Source organism: Emys orbicularis, chromosome 18 (genome assembly GCF_028017835.1).
Source record: "Emys orbicularis isolate rEmyOrb1 chromosome 18, rEmyOrb1.hap1, whole genome shotgun sequence".
NCBI classification, from domain to species: domain Eukaryota; kingdom Metazoa; phylum Chordata; order Testudines; family Emydidae; genus Emys; species Emys orbicularis.
In genome coordinates this window covers 24,381,935-24,402,833 of record NC_088700.1, presented here as the reverse complement: position 1 = coordinate 24,402,833, position 20,899 = coordinate 24,381,935, and the positions used below count along the sequence as shown (strand labels likewise).

Below are 20,899 nucleotides of genomic sequence, written 5' to 3'. Positions count from 1 at the left end.
AATTTCTACAACCCTGCCACCGATGCGAGTGGATAAGGGTTGGGGCAGTCAGGGGACAGGTAGTGTCCTAGGGGGGCAGTTAGGGTGGGGGGTTCTCAGCAGGGGGCAGTCAGGGGACAAGAAGCAGGGGGGGTTGGGGTTCTGAGGGGGGCAGTCAGGGGGTGGGAAGTGGGAGGGAGTGGATGGGGCAGGGGCGGGGCTAGGGCAGGGCTCCCCCCCCAGTGTCCTCTTTTTTTGATTGTGGAAATATGATAACCCTAAGTAACATGATTGGAGTGTGTTTGGAATAGCCGCAAACCTGCTGATGTGTTTTCCTTCTGGATTGAGAGCGTTAGAATTGGGGAACATCGTGAAGTCAGCAGATCATAATAGGCTCATCTTGGGAAAGACATTTTTGGTCTAAAAGGCAATCAGACATTCATGTCCTGGGAAGCCACTGATGCTGAATGTTGGTGTAAACATTGTCTTGTTAAAAAATCCAAGCAATGCACGTTACCAGTTCGTGTTGATAAATGCAGGCATCTCTGAGATTCAGTGTGCTGAGAACAGTCCACACAGTGGTGTAGAGAGGAATTTGCAGTGTGCAATCCATGCAGTTATGCAGTGAGGAATCTGCAGTGTGAATTCAGTGCAGTGCTGGGGAGAGGAATCTGCAGTGTGCAGTTCATGCAGTGCTCAGTGAGGAATCTGCAGTGTGGAGTCCATGCAGTGATGTGGCGAGGAATCTGTAGCACAGTTGTTCTCAAACTTTTTTGTGTGTGGCCCACTTGAACATTGCTGAGGGTCTTGGTGGACTACTTAATGATCTTTCCAAATGTTGTTTGTACTGTTAGCTAACTATATATATATAAAAAACTCTTAATAATTAACTTTTTTTGTTCTACAAATAAAAGCACATAACTCATATTTTAATATCAGTAGTCTTACCTTTCTAATGCAAGGGATGTGCCCTCTCTCCCCCGCCGCGGCAGCCCCTGAGCTGGGGCTGGGAAGGAGGGGGGGGTGTCTCTCCTTCTCTCCCCCCGCCGCAGCAGCCCCAAAGCTGGGGCTGGGAACATAGGCACCAACTTTCCCCGGCGCCGGTGGGTGCTCGCGCCCCCCACCCCCGCCCCGACTCCACCCTTTCCCCATCCCTGCCCCGCCCCCATTCCAACCCCTTCCCCAAAGTCCCCGCCCCAACTCCGCCCCCTCCCTGCCCCTATTGGACCCCTTCCCCAAATCCCCGCCTCGGCCCCGCCTCTTCCCCGAGCACACCACGTTCCCCCTCCTCCGCAGCCGTGGGAAACAGCTGTTTTGCGGTGCAAGCGTTGGGAGCTAGGGGGAAAAAGCGGGCACGTGGCGCACTCAGGGGAGGAGGCAGAGCAGGGGCGGAGGTAAGCTGGGCGGGGAGCTCCCGAGCCAGGGCTGGGAAGGAGGGGGGTCTCTCCCCAGCCACAGCAGCCACAGAGCTGGGGCTGAGAAGAAGGGCCGTCTCTCCCTGGCAGCCGCAGCCCTGAAGCTGGGGAAAGTCGCCTTTCTCTGGCCATCGCAGAACTGCCCGTCCCATATTCCCCCCACCCCCTCTTCTCACCCCACTGCCCCCTCCCCTCTATTCCCCCCAAGGCCATCACCTCAGCTTACGCCTGCACGGCTCCACTAATTAGGTGGGTGGCCCTTCATTCTGTCATGTGCAGCCGCCCAGGCGCACACCTTACAGGGAACTCCACCCGAATGGAGCTCGTGAACCACTGGTGGTCCATGGACCACAGTTTGAGAACCTCTGCTGTACTGTATGTTATTGCAAAGCATGGGCTGTTGAGGGTGTGATTTGCAGTCGGGCATTGAGAAACCAGAAGCAGATGGTGTGCAGCATTGCAGGGGGTAACGCTGCAAGGAGAAGACAACAAAACATGCTGTATGGAGCTGTTTGGAAAACACAGCTGTATTTTGAAGATCCAGAGTCTCAGCTCCAGTTCTGCCTCTTTCCACTATCTGCAGGGGTAGAGACAGCTTATTTATTTGGAGGGGGAGGGGAAGGGGGTTAGAATGAAAAAATAATCAAATAACAGCTGCAGATTCTCATTCTGACATGATGTAATCAGGGGCGGCTCCAGGCACCAGCGCACCAAGCGCGTGCCTGGGGCGGCAAGCCACAGGGGGCGGCCTGCTGGTCGCTGTGGGGGCGGCAGTCAGGGAGCCTTCGGCGGCATGCCTGCGGGAGGGCCGCCGGTCCCGCGGCTTCGGTGGCAATTCGGCGGCGGGTATGCCAAAGCCGCGGGACCAGCGGACCTCCCGCAAGCGCGCCGCCGAAAGCTGCTTGACTGCCATGCTTGGGGCGGCAAAATACATAGAGCCGCCCCTGGATGTAATTATTGTAGTAGGCACAGTGCACCAATAACGCTGTCTGTTCTCTTGAGTCCAGGGGGGACTCTGAGTGTTGCGTCATGTCCCTTGGTATTAGCTGGCTCTTGGTCATCAGGGATGGGGAAGGTTTCTCCTGTGCCAGGCTCTGGCTCCTTTCTTCCCTGGCTGGGAAATGGCTCAGCAAGCAGGACCTCTTCTTCTTATGAGGGGGAATTCTGAGTGCCTGGGTGAGACCCTCATCTGTGCTTCTCCCCCTCTTCCTGCAGCTCTCTTCTCTCTTCTTCGGTGCACAAGGACTTCAGAATCCAGATGCTCTCTCATGAAGGAGACCTCAGACAGGTCCAGCCAGTGTCCATTCGTCTGGGGCTGGCTTCCAGAGCCACCTGACTGGCTCTTCTCTTTTTCCTGCCCTGTGCTGAGTTGCATGTGCTCTTTTCCCAAAGGGATGGGGAGGCCAGGCCAGACGTCTAAGCGCTAGGATCCTTCGCCTGTCCTTGTGCAGCCTCTGGCCCAGTGCTATCATGCTGAGGGGCAAAGGGCTCCAGCTGCCCTCTTCTTGTCAGAGTCGCTGGCTGAGGCACCCAAGGACCACGTAAAGAGAACGGAAAAGTGGCTTCACAGCGCAAGACAGCCCCCCACTAAGGGCAGCGGAGTGGGGGAGCAGTATTGGACCAAGAAGGCCTTGCCCCCCATAGCTGCTGGGCATGGAGCCCTGGCAGTCTGGCGGGAGGGAGGGGGGAGCGTGCATGGAGGAAAGATTGGCTGCATGATGGCAGACAGGCTGTAGCCACTGAGCAGAGCAATGGATCAGGGAAGGACTGGGGACTGGGAGTCAGACTCACCTGGGATCCCCTTCCTGTGACTAAGGGGGGACACCTGGACTTTGTGGGTGAGTGGGAAGCCCCCCCCCCCACACACACACACCTCAACTAGTGAGACTGTTTAGACATAAGGCTGGAGCCATGCCCCAAACTGAAGGGAAACGGGGAAGGTAGGAAGCGGCCCAGGGGAGACTGAGTCACCCCTTGCCTCTCTCTCCTTGGGCCCTGGGCCGGACCTGGGGGACAGGGAAGGGCCATGTCCTCCTGTGCTTCCTTCTCTCTTCCCCTGGGCTCCTGGGTGGCAGGTGACAAACGGTGGGTTGCCTGCTGGGCCCCCAGAGTGCTTGGAAGAGCTGCCTCCAGGCTCGGAGAGGCTGCCTGCAGACTGGCCACTAGCTCGACTGGCTCCTGAGTGAAGCCTGCTACGTGTAAGCGGGGGAGGGTCCCGCGTGTGGGGAACTTTCCTGGCTTACACACGCCCCCGGTGACATGGGCTGGCGAAAGGATCTGAGTCCTCGCTCCCACTCCCTTTACCCAGAGCCCTGCCTGACCTCGAGGGCTCCCCTTCCACTCTCCTGTGTGGCAGAGTCCTTGTAACCCCGACAAGGCTGGGCTCAGGATTCCTGGGGGGCTCGACCCCAAACCTTGTCGTGGTCACTTAGGGCAGGGGCTAGGGTGTCCCCACTCTGGGGGACTCTCTCTGCACTGGATGCTTCAGTGACCCACTGATCATTCCATACAGTTCAAACAAATACAATTTATTAAACAGTAACTAAGGAAAAAAATCAGGAAAAAATGGGGAAGGTGAAAGGAAAACCCATCACCCCGCTCTGCGGCCCGGGGACATCACAACCAGCGTCTCTGGCACGTCCGGGCAGTTCACAGTCTGTCCCTCCCACGGCCCAGGCCCCTGCCCAGGCCCTGGCTGTGCTGCAGAGACGCTGCGGGTCGGACACTTGCTGTGGCGGTGGCCACACGCTCTCAGGCTCTAGGTGGCAGGGCCCTTCTTCCCAGCGTCAGCCCCCCGTTGGGGTTACAATCCCCCCCAAGTCTGGCCTGCAAGGTCTCTTGGCTGGGGCATCTCCCTGTGCTGGGCCCCCTGCCCAGGGTCCCCCATCACTCTTCCCATCTGCTCACCGCCCCCGGCTCCAGCCCCAACTCCAGCTCCACTGTGCCACAGCCTGGCTGCCGCTGCTGCTCTGCCTTCAGCTTCCTGGGCTGCTCCTCTAGCCCCTCTGGCCCTGGTTGCTGCAGCTCTGCTCCCAGCACAGGTCTGCTCTCTGGGCTGCTTCTGTGGCTCTGCTCCCAGCTCTGACCTGCACCCTGGGCTGCTTCTCTGGTTCTCTCTGGCTGCCAAGACTCTGCTCCCTAGCTCAGCTCAGGCTCCTGCTCTCTCCTTAGCTCAGCCCCACTCTGTCTGACCCAGGCAATTTCAGCTCACCCAGAAAACAGGACCCCCCGGTCTCCCAACTCCCTCATTCGCCTGCCCACCTTGTCAATCAGGCTGACCTGGAGCGTTGGGCTCTCCCCATTGCTCCTGGGGACTGTCAGTCTCAGGGTCCTGATTTCCCATCGACCCTTCCCCTTTTCCTTTTGGTATTGGGAGCTAGCCAACCAAAAAACCCCAGGAGTTTTAGTAAGGGACCAACAGTCCCCTTATATTCAGTAACCAACAGATCAGTTGTAGGCTGTTCCCTTTGTTCCTTCTGCCTCCTTCTGGATGGATCTCTAAAGTACACAGTGACTCTGAAACTAAGAGGCCAGCTAAATGTTTCAATGTACCAGGAGAGATTGTGTGTATGTGTTTCAATTCTGCAATCCTATGAGCAGTGACTGCATGAAGTACAGAAACAAATATATTCAAGGCTGAAATATATTCAAGGATATTTTCAAGGCTGAAATGAAATCACTTTCAACAGGAGGAAATGATGCTTCCAACCAACGAGTGGATCAGTCCCTGCTGGTTGTAAAACTAAGCTGTCTCTGTCGTCTGTAACAGAAACCAAATGCCCGTTAGCATTTCTGAGACACCTTATCAGCCACGACATAAGTCTTTCCCTGCAGATCCCTTTGGGGAAAAAGGCTGTTCTCTCTGCTCATCCTGGTTTCATGGTTTTCAGTGGCTCAATGGTTGATGTTCTTCAAAAGACCCCCGAGAATGTCGGACTCATGCTAAGTTTTCAGTACTCTCAGAAGAAAGAATAAAACAGGAAGATCCTAATGGAAATACTCAGTCATACGTGGTATCTTGCCAGACAGGGACTTGCACTGGAAGACCATTATACTGAACAAGCTGAAAATGGGCCTTACCTGGAGAGTTCAACTGCAGTTGTATTCAGCTGCTTTGCTTGCAGACAAATGTGATCCTGGTATTTCAAAGGGGCTGAAAAAGAGTTAAGACAAATTCCCAAGCCAAGTTATTCAAAATGAGATAATGGACATGGTGGCTCTTAAAGTGGGGAGGGAGATTTCTGAGAGGGTTTCTGCGCAGTGGTATACAGTGATGATGGATGAAACAACAGATTTCTCCAACAAAGAGCAAGTGGTTTTACGCCTACAATATGTGGGTGATGAGCTGACTGCATGAAGAGTTCACTGGATTGTACAATGTGGCCTCCACATTGACAGAGGTAATGATATCAGTTATTAAAGGTATTATTGTGCCTAAATCTGAGGATCAACAACTGTCATGGACAATGCTGTGATGGTGCCATTAATATGGCAGATTGTATCAGGTGCAGCAACCAGATTGCAACAGGAGGAATCACGAGCATGTCAGGATGCTATTAAAAATAATACTTGTTGCAGTTTCAGGAGTAACTGCACCTATATTCCCCCTTGAGGGCATGCACTTAAAGTTTCAGGCTTCCAGCCATCACCTGTCTCTGGGCAGGGTCCTTTGTCCCACTCCCTTCTGCCTGGGGGTGGGGTTTAATGCTGCACAGCTCCCTGCCTTACACTGTGATATCCCCAGCAAGCCAGTCTGCCTGCAGGCCAGTGCCTGTGCTTTGCTTTGTCTCTGAAGGCGATGACCAGTGTATTGCCAACACTTACAAGCTATAACCCAGCTCTTTCTAGCCAAGCACCTTTATTCTTGAGGTAAAAGCATCACAGAGAAAACGTATAAAAACAATAAACAGATGTAAACACCCACTAAACATACCAGGAGTCACCCTCAGTCTTATGGGGCCAAGGTCAAGGCCCTCCCAACTCTTCAGCAGGATTGGGGCCCCTTGGACAAAAGTTCACATCCATTTGCCGGATTGGAGAGAAGGCCCTGGATCAGTTCAAGCTCATCCTTTTATACTGAAAGCCCTTTCTTCATTTTCTAATCTGTGGAAAACCCAGCTTGAGCCAGTATATGCAAACCACCCCAGGGTGGTGCTTCTCTGGGGTTGTTTCCAATTCCCAGGAGTAACCACCCCCTCTGTTTTTAGTTCCTGGAGGCACTGTGGTAACCCTCCCCTGGAGAAGAACACAATCATATAGAAACCATTCATAAGTTTAATACAATGGTCCCCAAAGCTACTGCATGGGGTTGCAATGTCTGTCACAATCCTATCCTGCAAGATACTCTTGAAACCATTTACGAAATTACAGAATGAAGTAAAAAACTCACCCAAACAAGATACTGTACTTCAGGACATAAAATATGAAGTGTTCAGTACACCACCAAACATCTGTGTCCTCCATCCAGCAATGGACTCTCTGTGCAGAAGCGTTGGCTTCATTTGAAAGCTACCTTTCACTGTGGGCAACTTGAGAGGTTGCAAAGGATGCAATGAAAGATCCTGAAATTAGAGCTCAGAATTTAAAAGGAAAAGTTAAACTTCCTCTTGGTATTTGTGACATTCTGTACGTTGGGGGAACACCCAGCACCCCCATGTTCGTCCTTGTAAAATAATTGTGTGGTATCCAATGCAAAGTTTGTCGTGTCGGGTGTCTTCAGAAGGCTCATGATGCACTGAGCATTGTTGTTATAGTAATGTTACAGTAATGTCATAAATTATAATTTCATGTATATAGTTATGAGGCTGAAAATGTGTCTTCAAGTCTTAAAATAAACCCAGGAAAAAACTCTCCAAGAGCAGAGAGGCAGTTCACACCTCATCAGGGCAGGTATGGGACAAACCCAGCCCAGCCTCACAGGAACAAAGGACGCTGGCCTAGGCAGCAACAAAAGAATCTTTTGGACTTCGAGTGAGTCACCCCCTTTCCTTTGGCCAGTTTGGGACTGCGATAAGGTAATGCTCACCTGACTCTCAAGGAGAGGAGGCAAAGCCAAGAGGGAAGAAAGACCATGACAAAAGGGAAAGACATTTGCCATGCTCGCTCTCTCTTCCACCTACATCTACAGACACCACCATCAAGCGACTGAAGCGCTGATCAAAGGGGAGAGCCTTTCTGAAGAGCAATCAGCCAGCCTGTGGTGAGAAGCATCTACGTTTGTAAGGGCACTGAAAGTGTTAAGATCAGTTTAGAAGGTGTTTTGCTTTTATTTCATTTGAGCAAATCTGACTTGTTGTGCTTTGACTTATAGTCACTTAAAATCTCTCTTTTTGTAGTTAATAAATGTGTTGGTTTATTCTACCTGAAGCAGTGCGTTCAGTTTGAAGTGTATCAGAGACTCCCCTTGGGAGAACAAGCCTGGTACAGATCAATTTCTTTGTTAAATTGATGAACTCATATAAACTTGCAGCATCCAGAGGGCATAACTGGACCCTGCAAGACGGAGGTTCCTAGGGTTGTGTCTTGGAGAGGAGATATTGGCCAGTGTCATTCACTTGCAAGTAGCTGGGAGCAGCTTACATGCTAGAGGCTGTGTGTGAACAGCCCAGGAGTGGGGGTTCTCACAGCAGAGCAGGGTAAGGCTGGTTCCCAGAGTCAAGGATTGGAGTGACCTAGCAGATCACTGGTCCAGATAACACCAGAGGGGAACGTCACAGTATTGAGCTAGGTTGAGAAGTCCTAAAAACAGTAGACAATGTGTCATATTCTGCAAGGGTCAGACGTTTCAGCAATAGGTCAATCTCATATGAAAATGACACTGAATTCACTTCATTCCATCCAATCGGATGAAAACTACAACTTACTCTAGGAGCAAATCTGCCAGAGAAGTTTGAAATTGAAGATAGAAGGCATGAGCTTCCAAGAAAGAAAAGTTCCTAAGGAAATGCAAATAGGAACAGGTGAACTCAGCTACCCAAATACAGCAAAGGAATTTGATTAGTACATCTACTTCAAAGTACTGTAATTTATTTTACAATGTCTAGTGTTCAATCAAGATTTGAACAGAGAGGCTACAAATTATTAAAAATAATATGCTCATAACAACACAAAATGTAACAGGAATGCAATTTCAAGATGTGCTACAGGTGTATGGTTCCGATTTCAACCATGATCAACTGGTTACTCAGCCTCATCTATTTCAAGTCAACTGTCAGCTTACAGAAAGATCAGTGAAAGCTGTTCATAATATCTCAGCTTGCTCTGCCAAACCAAACATTGGCTGTTTTCCAAAGTGGTGAAGTTGATATACCTGATTTTGATGGAACAGCAACCAACAGTGTAAGTGAAGGTAGTTTCCGCATTCTTCAGCGTATTAAACCATGGCTTTGATCCACAATGGGACAATCACAGCTCAGCTGGTGTGTGATTGTTTACATGTACACTAGGACAAAGTTGATAACTTACAGATGTTGCAGAAGAATTCATTGCAAGCAACGCAGGGCAAAGATCATTGTTTGCAACTTTTTCACATTTGTAAATTGTTCTTTTTATTCCTGTTTTATGTTTTTGTGAGCAGTTTTGTGCCATGACTAAATTTGTGAGCTAAACGAGCTCTGGTTCCAAACTCTGTGCCTCCTTGAATTATTAATGTAATCCCTACATTTTGGGGAGCTAAAAGCACCCAAGCCCCTGTTCTCTACACCCATGACATGAGTGGTACTAGGTGGAGTATGATCTGGCCAGTTGGGAATTTCTTTGGAGCCGGCTCTGGCCCACCAACATAGGGGCTGTGTCAGGAGAGAGAGGAGACGTAATGGGAGTGGGGGGAGGCAGAATTGGATGGGGTGAAACTTTGCTCCCCTACAGTTGTTCTTAGTTGGCCTATGGTCCCTTAGCATCCAATGCCCCTGCCCCGTACCTGTATTGTGCAGGAGAGAATCTGGCCCAGGATTTTTGCTGTTGAGTTCCTTGTTGATTCCAGAGGTGGTTCCCCCATTCTCCATTATGCTGCATCTCACTGGGGAGGGTGGGGGCACAGGGTTGTACTGCACCAGCATGTCCTATAGGTGGTGAGAATTGCTGTCTGTGTCTCTGTGCCCTAGGAATTAGCCCAGCTCCCTTTGCAGCTGGACGTCCTTCAGCACATGGTAGAAGTCTACCAGGTGGAGCTGAAGGGCATGAGACTGATGGCTGTGGATGCCACCAAAGCGACAGAAGAAGCCAAGGTGAGAACTCTGCTTGGGAATCAGGTACTGGGCATGTTGGGAGAGGTCCTGGCTCAAGGGCTGCAGCGTCTGTTGCATGCAGTGACCTTTCCAGAGATGACTTAGGCCCCTTCTCTGGTTAATTTTCTTGCCATAAAGAGCAGAACTGGGGATTCCAGTGCCCACCAGGCTCCTCCTGCCCCACACCTGGGTGCTGGGGATAGCTTGCTGAAAGCAGTAGGTATGAAATACCCAGACAGGTTCAAACCCTGGCTGCTCCAGCGTTCCAGGCAGTTTATTTTGTGGAGAGTCTTTTGGAAAAGACCTTAAAAGCTGAGGCCCTGCCTGCTCTGCACAGGCACTAGAGATCCCAGGGCACATTTCATAGGATGTGGGGGCTTGCCGAGGCATCCTTGGCCAAAAATACCCCCGCGCTGTGCAGTGCGCTATGGGCCAGTTGTCTGCCACGCTCTGCCCCAGAGGTGGCTGCATTGCAGCAGTGCTGTGGGGATGCAGCTTGTGCAGTACTTTGGCATGGAAGGGGCTTTATTGATGTGATGATTGTTATTCCCTTCCCTGGCTGTGCCACACTCCAGACGGACATGACCAATATGGAAACCGAGTTCATTGCAGAGAGAAGGTTCAGGGAGAATTCCCTAAACTTCCAAAAGAAGCAGATTGACAGGATCCGGGTCAAGGATGCGAGCGAGCGGCACAGGAGAGTGGTGAGTCCACGTGAACTATGGATGCAGAAGGGCGAGTGAGTTCACACTGTGTGCCTGGCTTGGGGATCATGAATGGGAAGTTCGCCCCAGCAGGGGAATGTTGACAGCCTTCTCGACCCTGACAGCCCCTAGCACGGGATGCTTGTGGGGTGAGCTGCAGCTGTCCAGTGATCATCAGCTCCTGTGGCTTGACTTATGGAATCCAATGTGAAGTGCAGCCTTGGGCTGGGGTCTCTTTGGCTCCCAGGAGCTAAGCACAGCCAGTGCTTGGGTGGGAGAGTGATCTCCATGAGGAGCAGTGTTGGTGATGTAGCCCTTGCCCTGACTCCAGCCACTGCAGATGGACCTGTCCTAGGCGATTCTCTCCTTTAAGTCAGGAGGGCTACTGCTGGAAATGGTGCTCTTTGGATGAGCCAGAAACCCAAGGCCTGGCTCTTGGTTACAATCATCCTTTGCCCCCATCACTCCTTCCAGCCATGGGTCTTCAAACAGAAAGAATGAAGCCTCTCAACTTCCCGTGAGGTAGATCAGTACTATTATCCCCACTTTACAGGTGTGGAAACTGAGGCAGAGGGGCAGTGACTTCTGCCAGGTCACAAAATGAGCCTGTGGCAGAGCTGGGACTAGGACCCAGGAGTCCTAGCGCTGTACTATAACTGCAGGACCATCCGCTTCCTCATACAAGAAATGAGTTGTTATCCCCAGTGCCGGCCAGGCCCCAGCTTGGGTAATGACATTCACCTACTTAAGGCTCCACCTTCAGGGTCACTTGGAAAAATTGTCCTTCTCTCCTTAGCCAGAAAGCAGTAGGAGGTCGCTGATGCAGGATGGGTGCTATATCCCACCCCAGAGGTGGCCACATGACAGCATTGGCTCAATGAGTGATGACCACGTGTGCTGGGCCTGATCCCTGTGACCCTACAGTTGTGTCATGGCTGACACCTTGGCAGAGTGGGCGTGAAACACAACCGTGGCGTTTTACAGTTTCTCTTCCCTGGTGTCAGCAACAATGCAAGGTACATGGCCCGGGGCCTCAGGCCGGGAGGCGTCAGTGGACTTACTCTGGAGTTACACAGATGGGAAGGATCGTCCAGTGGTTCAGGTGCTGATCTAGGACTTGTAAGACCTGCATTCACCTGCCTGCTCCTCCACAGATGCCCTGGGTGACCTTAGGCAAGTCCCTGGGCCTCCGCTCCCCATCTGTACAATGGGCATAATACAACTGCACTGCCGCACAGGATAAAGACATTAGAGATTGGGAGGCAGCCAGATATTGTGGTGATGGGGGCCAGATAAGCACCTAATCTAGCCAGAACCTGGCCCCTGTGTATAAAGTGCTTTGGGATCCCCCTGGCTGAGAGAAGCTACATATCTGGATCATTACCTCTTGGGTTGGCTCTGCCCTGAGGCCAGTTTGGCTTGGTGTGGTCCAGGTGCCTCATTTCCTCCCATGCTTTTCTATGACTCATTGGGTTGCTTCTAATTCCCTTGCAGCAGGCCAGGCGAGAGCTCAATGTGGATTTCCCAGTCCTGATATTGCATGAGTCGCTGAAAGGTGAGGTTGCATTTTGGCCAGGCCCGCTACTGGAAGCTTCCTCTGCTGTGCACATGCTGATGGAGAGGAGGGACTGGAGCCCAGTACCCTGAGGGGTTAGAGTTCGTAACTCCAGGAGCTGCTCCAGGGTGCAGCGTTCGTAACTCCAGGAGCTGCTCCAGGGTGCAGCGTTCGTAACTCCAGGAGCTGCTCCAGGGTGCAGCGTTCGTAACTCCAGGAGCTGCTCCAGGGTGTAGCATTCGTAACACCGGGAGTTGCTCCAAGGTGCAGCATTTGTAACTCCAGGAGCTGCTCCAGGGTGTAGCATTCGTAACTCCAGGAGCTGCTCCAAGGTGCAGCATTCGTAACTCCGGGAGCTGCTCCAGGGTGTAGCATTCGTAACTCCGGGAGCTGCTCCAGGGTGTAGCGTTCGTAACTCCGGGAGCTGCTCCAGGGTGTAGCCTGCTGAAGGCTCAGGCAGCATCCTAAGTCCACTGAAAATAGGTGTTGGCCACTGCCTGAGGCAGGGTATCAGGCAGTGGAGTATGAATATCCAGCTTGGAGACATGGACAATCCTGGTTTCTGGGAGTGGCTATTTCTCTTCTGCCTGGGGTCTTTTCCCAGAGAACACACTCAATGAGTATTCGTCACTGGTAGCTCCGGGTGGGAGACATCTGCTCCCATGCGACCTCATCCTGCTCTTGTTGAGGTTAATGGGGACAGCACTGACCCCAAGCCTGGGTAAAATTCAGCCCAACCCAAGGCTCCCTGCACCACTTAAGCCTCTTGGTGGGGCACCACTATGTGGGCAGTGTTATGTTCATGGAACACACACAGAGAAGTTAGATAAAAAACATAAATATTCTTGCTGGAAGTTGTAACGTGAAACAACTTTATTTCTTAGATTCCAGAACAATAACACACAAGAACCAAAACCAGAGAGAGACAAAGCAGGCTGCTCCCTACAGCAAAGAGACACAACTTACTCCACCTCACTCTAGGCTGGCTGGCTGCAGACTGGCCGCTCAAGGGCCAGATTGCACACTTCCCTTGCACAGAGCCCCCTTAGCCTAGCTAGCCTACAAGCAGAACCAGGAAACCCCGTACAAATTTAATAGTGATACTCGGTCCTTTTGACACGGTTGTCAATACAACTCGGGGAGCTGCCTCTGGGCCCCTGCATACCAGGAAGGGTTTTTCTTCTTTGGCCCTGCATGGGGACGGACAGAGGGACCTGGCTCAAGGGTGGCATTAATGTAGGAGACAGACCTTGCTAGGAGCAGGACATGATTAGCTAATGAGAGCCTGTCTTTGTATTCGAATGCTTAACCTAGTGTTTCATTGGTCAAGTGAGTTGTCCCTGGCCATGTTGCTGTAGATTTGTGTGGGGGAGTTCTGGGAGGTTTTAGGGAATGTCTCTCTAGCTCTTATCTGAACTCAGTTGTTATTTTATACCTTGCCCATAGACTCTTCATTCCTGCTGATCCAACCGCTGGCCGTCGTTCGGATGTCATTGCGTGACCCCCTGCCCACCTGCCCTGTTCCACCCCCTCCTCTGGCCACCAAGCCTGCCCCAGACTGGGGGATATAACTCTGGTCTTCTCTCTGCTGCTTCCTCCCCACGCCTAGGTGCAAGGCTGGAGGCCTCCAAAGCCCAGATTGAGCATCAGGCCCAAGTGACGTCTGAGGTAGACAAGATAAAGTGTGCAGTGCAGTGCTCACACCTCTGGGTAAGGCACTCAGGGCTACGTGGCTTGGGGGCTTTGCTTCTAGGGAGGTAATGCCAGATTGTCAGCCCTGGAGGCCAAAAGCTCCTGTCCTGTGTGGACATAGGTGCTGGAACTAGGGGTGCAGGGGTTGCTGCTGCACCCCCTGGCTTGAAGCGGTTTCCATCATATACGGGGTTTACCCTTTGGGTCAATGGGTCTCAGCACCTCCACTCTACCAATTGTTCCAGCATCCCGGGGTGTGGATAGCTTCCCCCATGCCATGCCCTTGTCCTGTCCTGGCTGCCAGGCCAGGGATCAGCTAAGAGCATGGGTGTGCCACTGCTAAGGAGATGTAATATTCATACCAGGGTGACTAGGTGTATGCCCGTGTTGATCCTCTGAAGCGTCTAGGGAGTGGTATCCTCAGAAGCCTGAGCAGACTCGCCCAGAGCTGAGTGCTTGTCTCTCTCAACAGCCCTGACTGCTGAGAGCATCCTGGCGACTCTCTCAGGGCATCCTGTGTGCTGGGAGCTGCTGTCTGAGCCCCCTTCTGCCTTGGCACAGAGTGGCTGGACAGTGTGCTGCTCCTTTCCTTCCCCGTTTGCTCCAACTTACCAGAGCAGTTTGATTTGCAGAGCTAAGGAAGCAGCAGACACTGTGTCGTGAGGGGACGAGACCCTTGGGACGTGCGCCAAGGGAAAAGAGGCATCAGAGAGTCAGATCCGAGCTCCTGACTCAGCTCTGAATTGGAACTGTTGCCTGATTAAGGACTGAGGAATGAGTCCAGTGCTCCGGATCTGGCCCACTGATGCCAGGCCCCAGTAGGCAGGGATGGCCTTAGACAAGGGCTAAGAAGCCACCTGCAACATCTAAGGGGCTTTGCTGGGGTCTAATGTGGGACCCCAAGGCCACAGCCTGTTGCTGCACTGCTCCTACTGAGGAGTCCCTCCAATGAGCCCCCAAAATAGTGATAATATCCCTGTAACTGGGCAGTGCTGATCTCACATGCTCCAGGGTGTGGCCCGCATGGCTGGCATAAGCCGCTGCACTCCGAAAGTGGAGCTGGGATCATAGAATCATAGAATCATAGAATATCAGGGTTGGAAGGGACCTCAGGAGGTCATCTAGTCCAACCCCCTGCTCAAAGCAGGACCAATTCCCAACTAAATCATCGCAGCCAGGGCTTTGTCAAGCCTGACCTTAAAAACCTCCAAGGAAGGAGATTCCACCACCTCCCTAGGTAAAGCATTCCAGTGCTTCACCACCCTCCTAGTGAAATAGTGTTTCCTAATATCCAACCTAGACCTCCCCCACTGCAACTTGAGACCATTGCTCCTTGTTCTGTCATCTGCCACCACTGAGAACAGCCAAGCTCCATCCTCTTTGGAACCCCCCCTCAGGTAGTTGAAAGCAGCTATCAAATCCCCCCTCACTCTTCTCTTCTGGAGACTAAACAATCCCAGTTCCCTCAGCCTCTCCTCATAAGTCATGTGCTCCAGACCCCTAAACATTTTTGTTGCCCTCCGCTGGACTCTCTCCAATTTTTCCACATCCTTCTTGTACTGTGGGGCCCAAAACTGGACACAGTACTCCAGATGAGGCCTCACCAATGTTGAATAAAGGGGAACAATCACGTTCCTCGATCTGCTGGCAATGCCCCTACTTATACAGCCCAAAATGCCGTTAGCCTTCTTGGCAACAAGGGCACACTGTTGTCTCATATCCAGCTTCTCATCCACTGTGACCCTTAGGTCCTTTTCTGCAGAACTGCTACCTAGCCATTCGGTCCCTAGTCTGTAGCTGTGCATGGGATTCTTCCATCCTAAGTGCAGGACTCTGCACTTGTCCTTGTTGAACTTCATCAGGTTTTTTTTGGCCCAATCCTCTAATTTGATCTCATAGGTCCTGTATTCTTCAAGGTCTGATGCATTTTGTTTTGATGCCTCCTCCTCCTCCCTCCTGGCCAGGACATCGCAGGGAGGTTCCTGGCCCAGCAGAAGACTGGGGAGAACCTGCAACAGCAGATAGTGGAGTGTGAGCAGAAGCGTGAGGAGCTGGAGGCCAAGCTGAAGGAGCTGGAACTGGAACGTGCTGAGCTGAAATTCCACCAGACCCCAAGTTCCATAAGGTACATATTTACCCCTGCACATTGATGGCTGGGCTCTGTGCTGCCATCATCTGCTCCTGCGTCTTCACCCTGATGACTTAGCTTCTGACAGGAGGGCACATCAGAGAATATCAGGGTTGGAAGGGACATTAGGAGGTCATCTAGTCCAACCCCCTGCTCAAAGCAGGACAAATCCCCAGACAGTTTTTTTTGTTTTGTTTTTTTACCCCAGTTCCCTAAATGGCTCCCTCAAGGATTGAGCTCATAACCCTGGGTTTAACAGGCCAATGCTTAAACCACTGAGCTATCCCTCCCCCATGTTGCAATTCAGGCTCATAGAGTACATTTTCTACCATGGTTGGTGCCAGCCCCATATCTACTGGTGCTCTGGGTGTGAGGATGGGATCTGATGTCCTCTAAATTGACACTAAACTGGGAGGAGTGGTAGATACGCTTGAGGGTAGGGATAGGATACAGAGGGACTTAGACAAATTAGAGGATTGGGCTAAAAGAAACCTGATGAGGTTCAACAAGGACAAGTGCAGAGTCCTGCACTTAGGACGGAAGAATCCCATGCACTGCTACAGACTAAGGACCGAATGGCTAGGAAGCAGTTCTGCAGAAAAGGACCTAGGGGTTACAGTGGACGAGAAGCTGGATATGAGGCAACAGTGTGCCCTTGTTGCCAAGAAGGCTAACGGCATTTTGGGCTGTATAAGTAGGGGCATTGCCAGCAGATTGAGGGACGTGATCGTTCCCCTCTATTCGACATTGGTGAGGCCTCATCTGGAGTACTGTGTCCAGTTTTGGGCCCCACACTACAAGAAGGATGTGGAAAAATTGGAGAGAGTCCAGCGGAGGGCAACAAAAATGATTAGGGGTCTGGAGCACATGACTTATGAGGAGAGGCTGAGGGAACTGGGATTGTTTAGTCTCCAGAAGAGAAGAATGAGGGGGGATTTGATAGCTGCTTTCAACTACCTGAAGGGGGGTTCCAAAGAGGATGGATCTAGACTGTTCTCAGTGGTACCAGATGACAGAACAAGGAGTAATGGTCTCAAGTTGCAGTGGGGGAGGTCTAGGTTGGATATTAGGAAACACTATTTCACTAGGAGGGTGGTGAAGCACTGGAATGCGTTACCTAGGGAGGTGGTGGAATCTCCTTCCTTAGAGGTTTTTAAGGCCCGGCTTGACAAAGCCCTGGCTGGGATGATGTAGTTGGGAATTGGTCCTCCTTTGAGCAGGGGGTTGGACTAGATGACCTCCTGAGGTCCCTTCCAACCCTGATATTCTATGATTCTTCTAAATCCTCACAGCCTTCTCCCTTCCCCCCACCAATTCACTTGGTCCTCTGCATTTCTGCAGGGCACATCTTTAATTCCCCTGGAATCCTATGCACTGTATGCATCAGTGCTTCAAAAGCAATGACATGGCATCTGGGGCAAAGGATTTTGGTATGTGTCCGAGACCCACAAGTGCTACTGCACATAGCTGTGCAGAACCAAGGTCCCTCTTGGAGGGAGCAGGGCATTCTCAGCAGCAGGCCTTCACTTCCAGAATTTGCCCCTCCTGGAAACACATGAAAGCCAGGCCGTGTAAGATGCACTTCACAGCCCAGGCTGCCACCAGCTGTAGGCTCCAGAATCCCGGGCAAGGTGCCCACTGGTTAGATTTCCTCCATGCCTGCCCTTTAACATTGCTGTGGGGCAGGATTTGCGGTGTGTGTGCTCCTGTATAGTGTCTGATAGCGCTTATCTAAGCCACGTAAAGAGCATCCAGATGCTGTGTGGATGGGGCTCCATAAGTATAATCCGAATGAATAACAGCCTCCCTTGGCCCTGTGTGTGTGCGTGTGTATGTGTATACGCGTGTGCGTGTGTGTTTACGTGTGTGTATGTGTGTGGGTGTATGTGCATGTGTGTATGTGCATGTGTGTGTGTGTGTATGTGCGTGTGTGTGTGTATGTGCATGTGTGTGTGTGCGTGTGTGTGCATCCTCTAGCTCTAGGAAACTGGCGGAAGAACTGAAGAAGAATTTGGAGGCGGAAGAGGTCCGGCTACACCAAGTGCACAGCCAAATGCTGAAGAATCAGGAGCTTCTGCTCAGCTTTGAAAATGGCGTTGACAACCTCCTAATTCGCCTGTGCGGGATCACTGTGCCTGGCCATGTATGTGCCCTAAATCCCCTCCCTCCTGCCCTTCCTGTCACCGTGCGGAGCTGGGCTGGGCAGGAGAGGGCTCTCTGCTCCTACCTCTTCAGCATCATGTAACTAAGCTCACCCCCAAACCCACTACATCATCATCGCCACCTTGTCATTCCCACAGAGAAGCGGTTCTCTCCCTCAGTCGTGGGCAGTGTATTGCATGCTCGCTCTCCATGCTGCTACAGCAGCCTTCACAAAGCTGTTGCCACTCCTGGTACAGCTCTCAGCATCAGCTTGGTGTGCCCGCCCCTGTGTCTCCCCCGCTTTTCTGGGCTACCAGTGTTCCTCCACTGGGAATGTGCCCTGCACCTGCCTAGCCCAGCATTGCTCTGCTCCCAGACCTGGTTCAGTGTGGGGCCTGTAGACCCCATCACACGCTCAGACACAGCAGCTGCATGCTCTTTCCATTTCCAAAGGCTAGAACTATAGCAGGGTTCAAAAAAGAATTAGCCAAGTTCAGGGGGGAGAGGTCCATCAGTGGCTAATAGCCAGGATGGTCAGGGATGCAACCCCATGCTCTGGGTGCAGGGTTGACAGATTCTTCCTAAAAGTGTGTGTGTGTGGGGGGGCACAGCTGCCCATGCAGCTCTTACCCCAACCCGACTCCGGCTTCAGGCCTGGCCTGACGGTGGGGCCCTGGGGGCCAAAGAGCTGCAGCTGGGTCACGGTAAGAGCCGTCTGTGCCGCTGTGGGGAGCTGCAGAGCCTCCATCTGCCTGGAGTGGGGGGCTGGGACACAGGCCAGAAGCTGCACTCGGGCCTCCCCACCCCGGGTAGATGGATGGTCCGCAGCTCCCCACAGCTGCCCAGGCTCCCTGGACACTCTTACCCGGGCTGGGTTTCAGCTGGCCGGGGGATGGGGGCTCATGGAGAAGAGAAGGGGCAGGGGACCAGGGCCATGGCAAAAAGTGGACGGACTATGGCCTCTTGGCCTCCCCTGTTCTGGCGCCCCAATCTGGGTGTCCCTAGCCTCTGACAGCCAGAAGCTTGGATTGGATGGCAGGGGATGGATCACTTGATGATTGCCTGCCTGTGCAGTTCATTCCCTCTGAAGCACCTGGCATTGGGTCAGCCACTGCTACGTAGCTATTTGTATGTGTACTAGCTCGATGAGAGAATGGGTATGCAAGCAATGCAGACATCACCTAAAAGGGCTCTCTTCCCCGCCACTCAAATAGAAATTCCCCTCCTAAAGATTAATGGGGCAGTTCACTCTGCTCAGAGCTCCTGCTTCATGCTGGCTGGCTGCAGACTCAGGCAGACCTCCCTGCATCAGTTTATGTCTGGGTCATATTTTGAAGGGTATTTTTAGACCCGCAATAAAGGTCTCCCTACGGAATGGGGAGCAGGCAGATACTGGACGCAGCATTGGTATATAATACTCTAAATGCTCTTTATTGATTATAAAACAAACCTTACTCACTCCACATTCACACCCCAAACATACTATACTAGAGTCCAAAGGTCAGAATGGTCCCGATGGCCAGTTGAGGTTCCTTCTGATCATAAGATCATAAGATGCGGGGAGCCAGCAAAAACCACATCTATATCCACATGGGACTCTGGATCAATAAACGACTCTGATTTGCAGAAATCATAGGCACCATTTATAGTCCATTCCGTCGCGTCCTCGTTTCTTTGCCTTTGTTTACTAGGCCTTCTACCCACACAATTCCAAAGATACTGTATATACTCGTTCATAAGCCGAATTTTTTTAGTAAAAAAGGGAAGCACCAGAGAAGGGGCTCGGCTTATGAACGGGTATAGAGAGGGAGAGGTGGGACACCGCCCCTCCCTCCAACAGAGGGGGCAAGGAGAGGCAGCACAGCCAGCAGAGCCAGAAGGGAAGAGGCGGGGCCAGAGTCTCTCCGCTTCTGGCCACGCTGCTCTCCCCCAGCCTCCGAAGCAGCTGCAGCTCCGGGGCTGGCAGGCTGCGGCCGTGCCGCTCGGCCCCACCCCCCAGAGCAGGCTGTGGCTGCGCAGCCCGGGCGCCGGAGCATGCTGCGAGCGGGCCGGGACACTTTGCTTACTTAGGTTTACCTCCGTGCCTGCGGACGCTCGAGGTAAACAAACCATCTCGGCCCACCAGTGGCTTATTCTGATAGCCCGGGAGCCAAAGTTTGCCGACCCCTGAATTATAGGGTCGGCTTATGAATGGGTCATAAAAAATTTCCATTTTTACTTATCCATCTTGGGGGGGCTGTCGGCTTATAAATGAACGGGCTTATGATCGAGTATATACGGTATATTTATATCTATATCATCTATATATATATCTTTGGAATTGTATGGGTAGAAGGCCTAGTGTGTGTGTGTGTGTATATATATATATATATATATATATATATATATATTAGAGCTGTCAAGCGATTAAAAAAATTAATCGCGATTAATCATGAGATTAATCACACTGTTAAACAATAAAAGAATACCATTTATTTAAATATTTGTGGGTGTTTTCTACATTTTCAAATAGATTGATTTCAATTACAACACAGAATACAAAGTACAGTGCGCACTTTATATTTATTTTTGACTACAAGTATTTGCACTGTATAAAAATAAAATAAATAGTATTTTTCAATTCACCTAATACAAGTACTGTAGTGCAATCTCTTTATCACAAAAGTTGAACTTACAAATGTAGAATTATGTAAAAAAAATGCATTAAAAATAAAACAATGTAAAATTTTAGAGCCTGCAAGTCCACTCAGTCCTACTTCTTGTTCAGCCAATCGCTCAGACAAACATGTTATTTATATTTGCAGGAGATAATGCTGCCCGCTTCTTGTTTACAATGTCACCTGAAAGTGAGAACAGGCATTCTCATGGCACTGTTGTAGCCAGAATCACAAGATATTTACGTGCCAGATGCGCTAAAGATTCACGTGTCCCTTCATCAGAGACTGCTATAACATGAAATATATGGCAGAATGCAGGTAAAACAGAGCAGGGGACATACAATTCTCCCCCAAGGAGTTCAGTCACAAATGTAATTAACGCATTATTTTTTTAACAAGCGT

At 51.4% G+C, this 20,899-nt stretch overlaps 1 protein-coding gene across 1 annotated transcript in view; it reads left to right on the top strand.

Annotated features, from left to right (window-relative positions):
- The window catches only part of CCDC183 (coiled-coil domain containing 183), a 34,915-nt gene that overhangs the window by 6,984 nt on the left and 7,032 nt on the right, over positions 1–20,899 (top strand). Inside the window, exons 6-11 of the mRNA XM_065418969.1 lie at positions 9,497–9,619; positions 10,195–10,323; positions 11,818–11,878; positions 13,488–13,588; positions 15,535–15,695; positions 17,676–17,841. Coding sequence (XP_065275041.1) covers positions 9,497–9,619; positions 10,195–10,323; positions 11,818–11,878; positions 13,488–13,588; positions 15,535–15,695; positions 17,676–17,841 — 741 coding nt within the window. The remainder of the gene's footprint in view (positions 1–9,496; positions 9,620–10,194; positions 10,324–11,817; positions 11,879–13,487; positions 13,589–15,534; positions 15,696–17,675; positions 17,842–20,899) is intronic.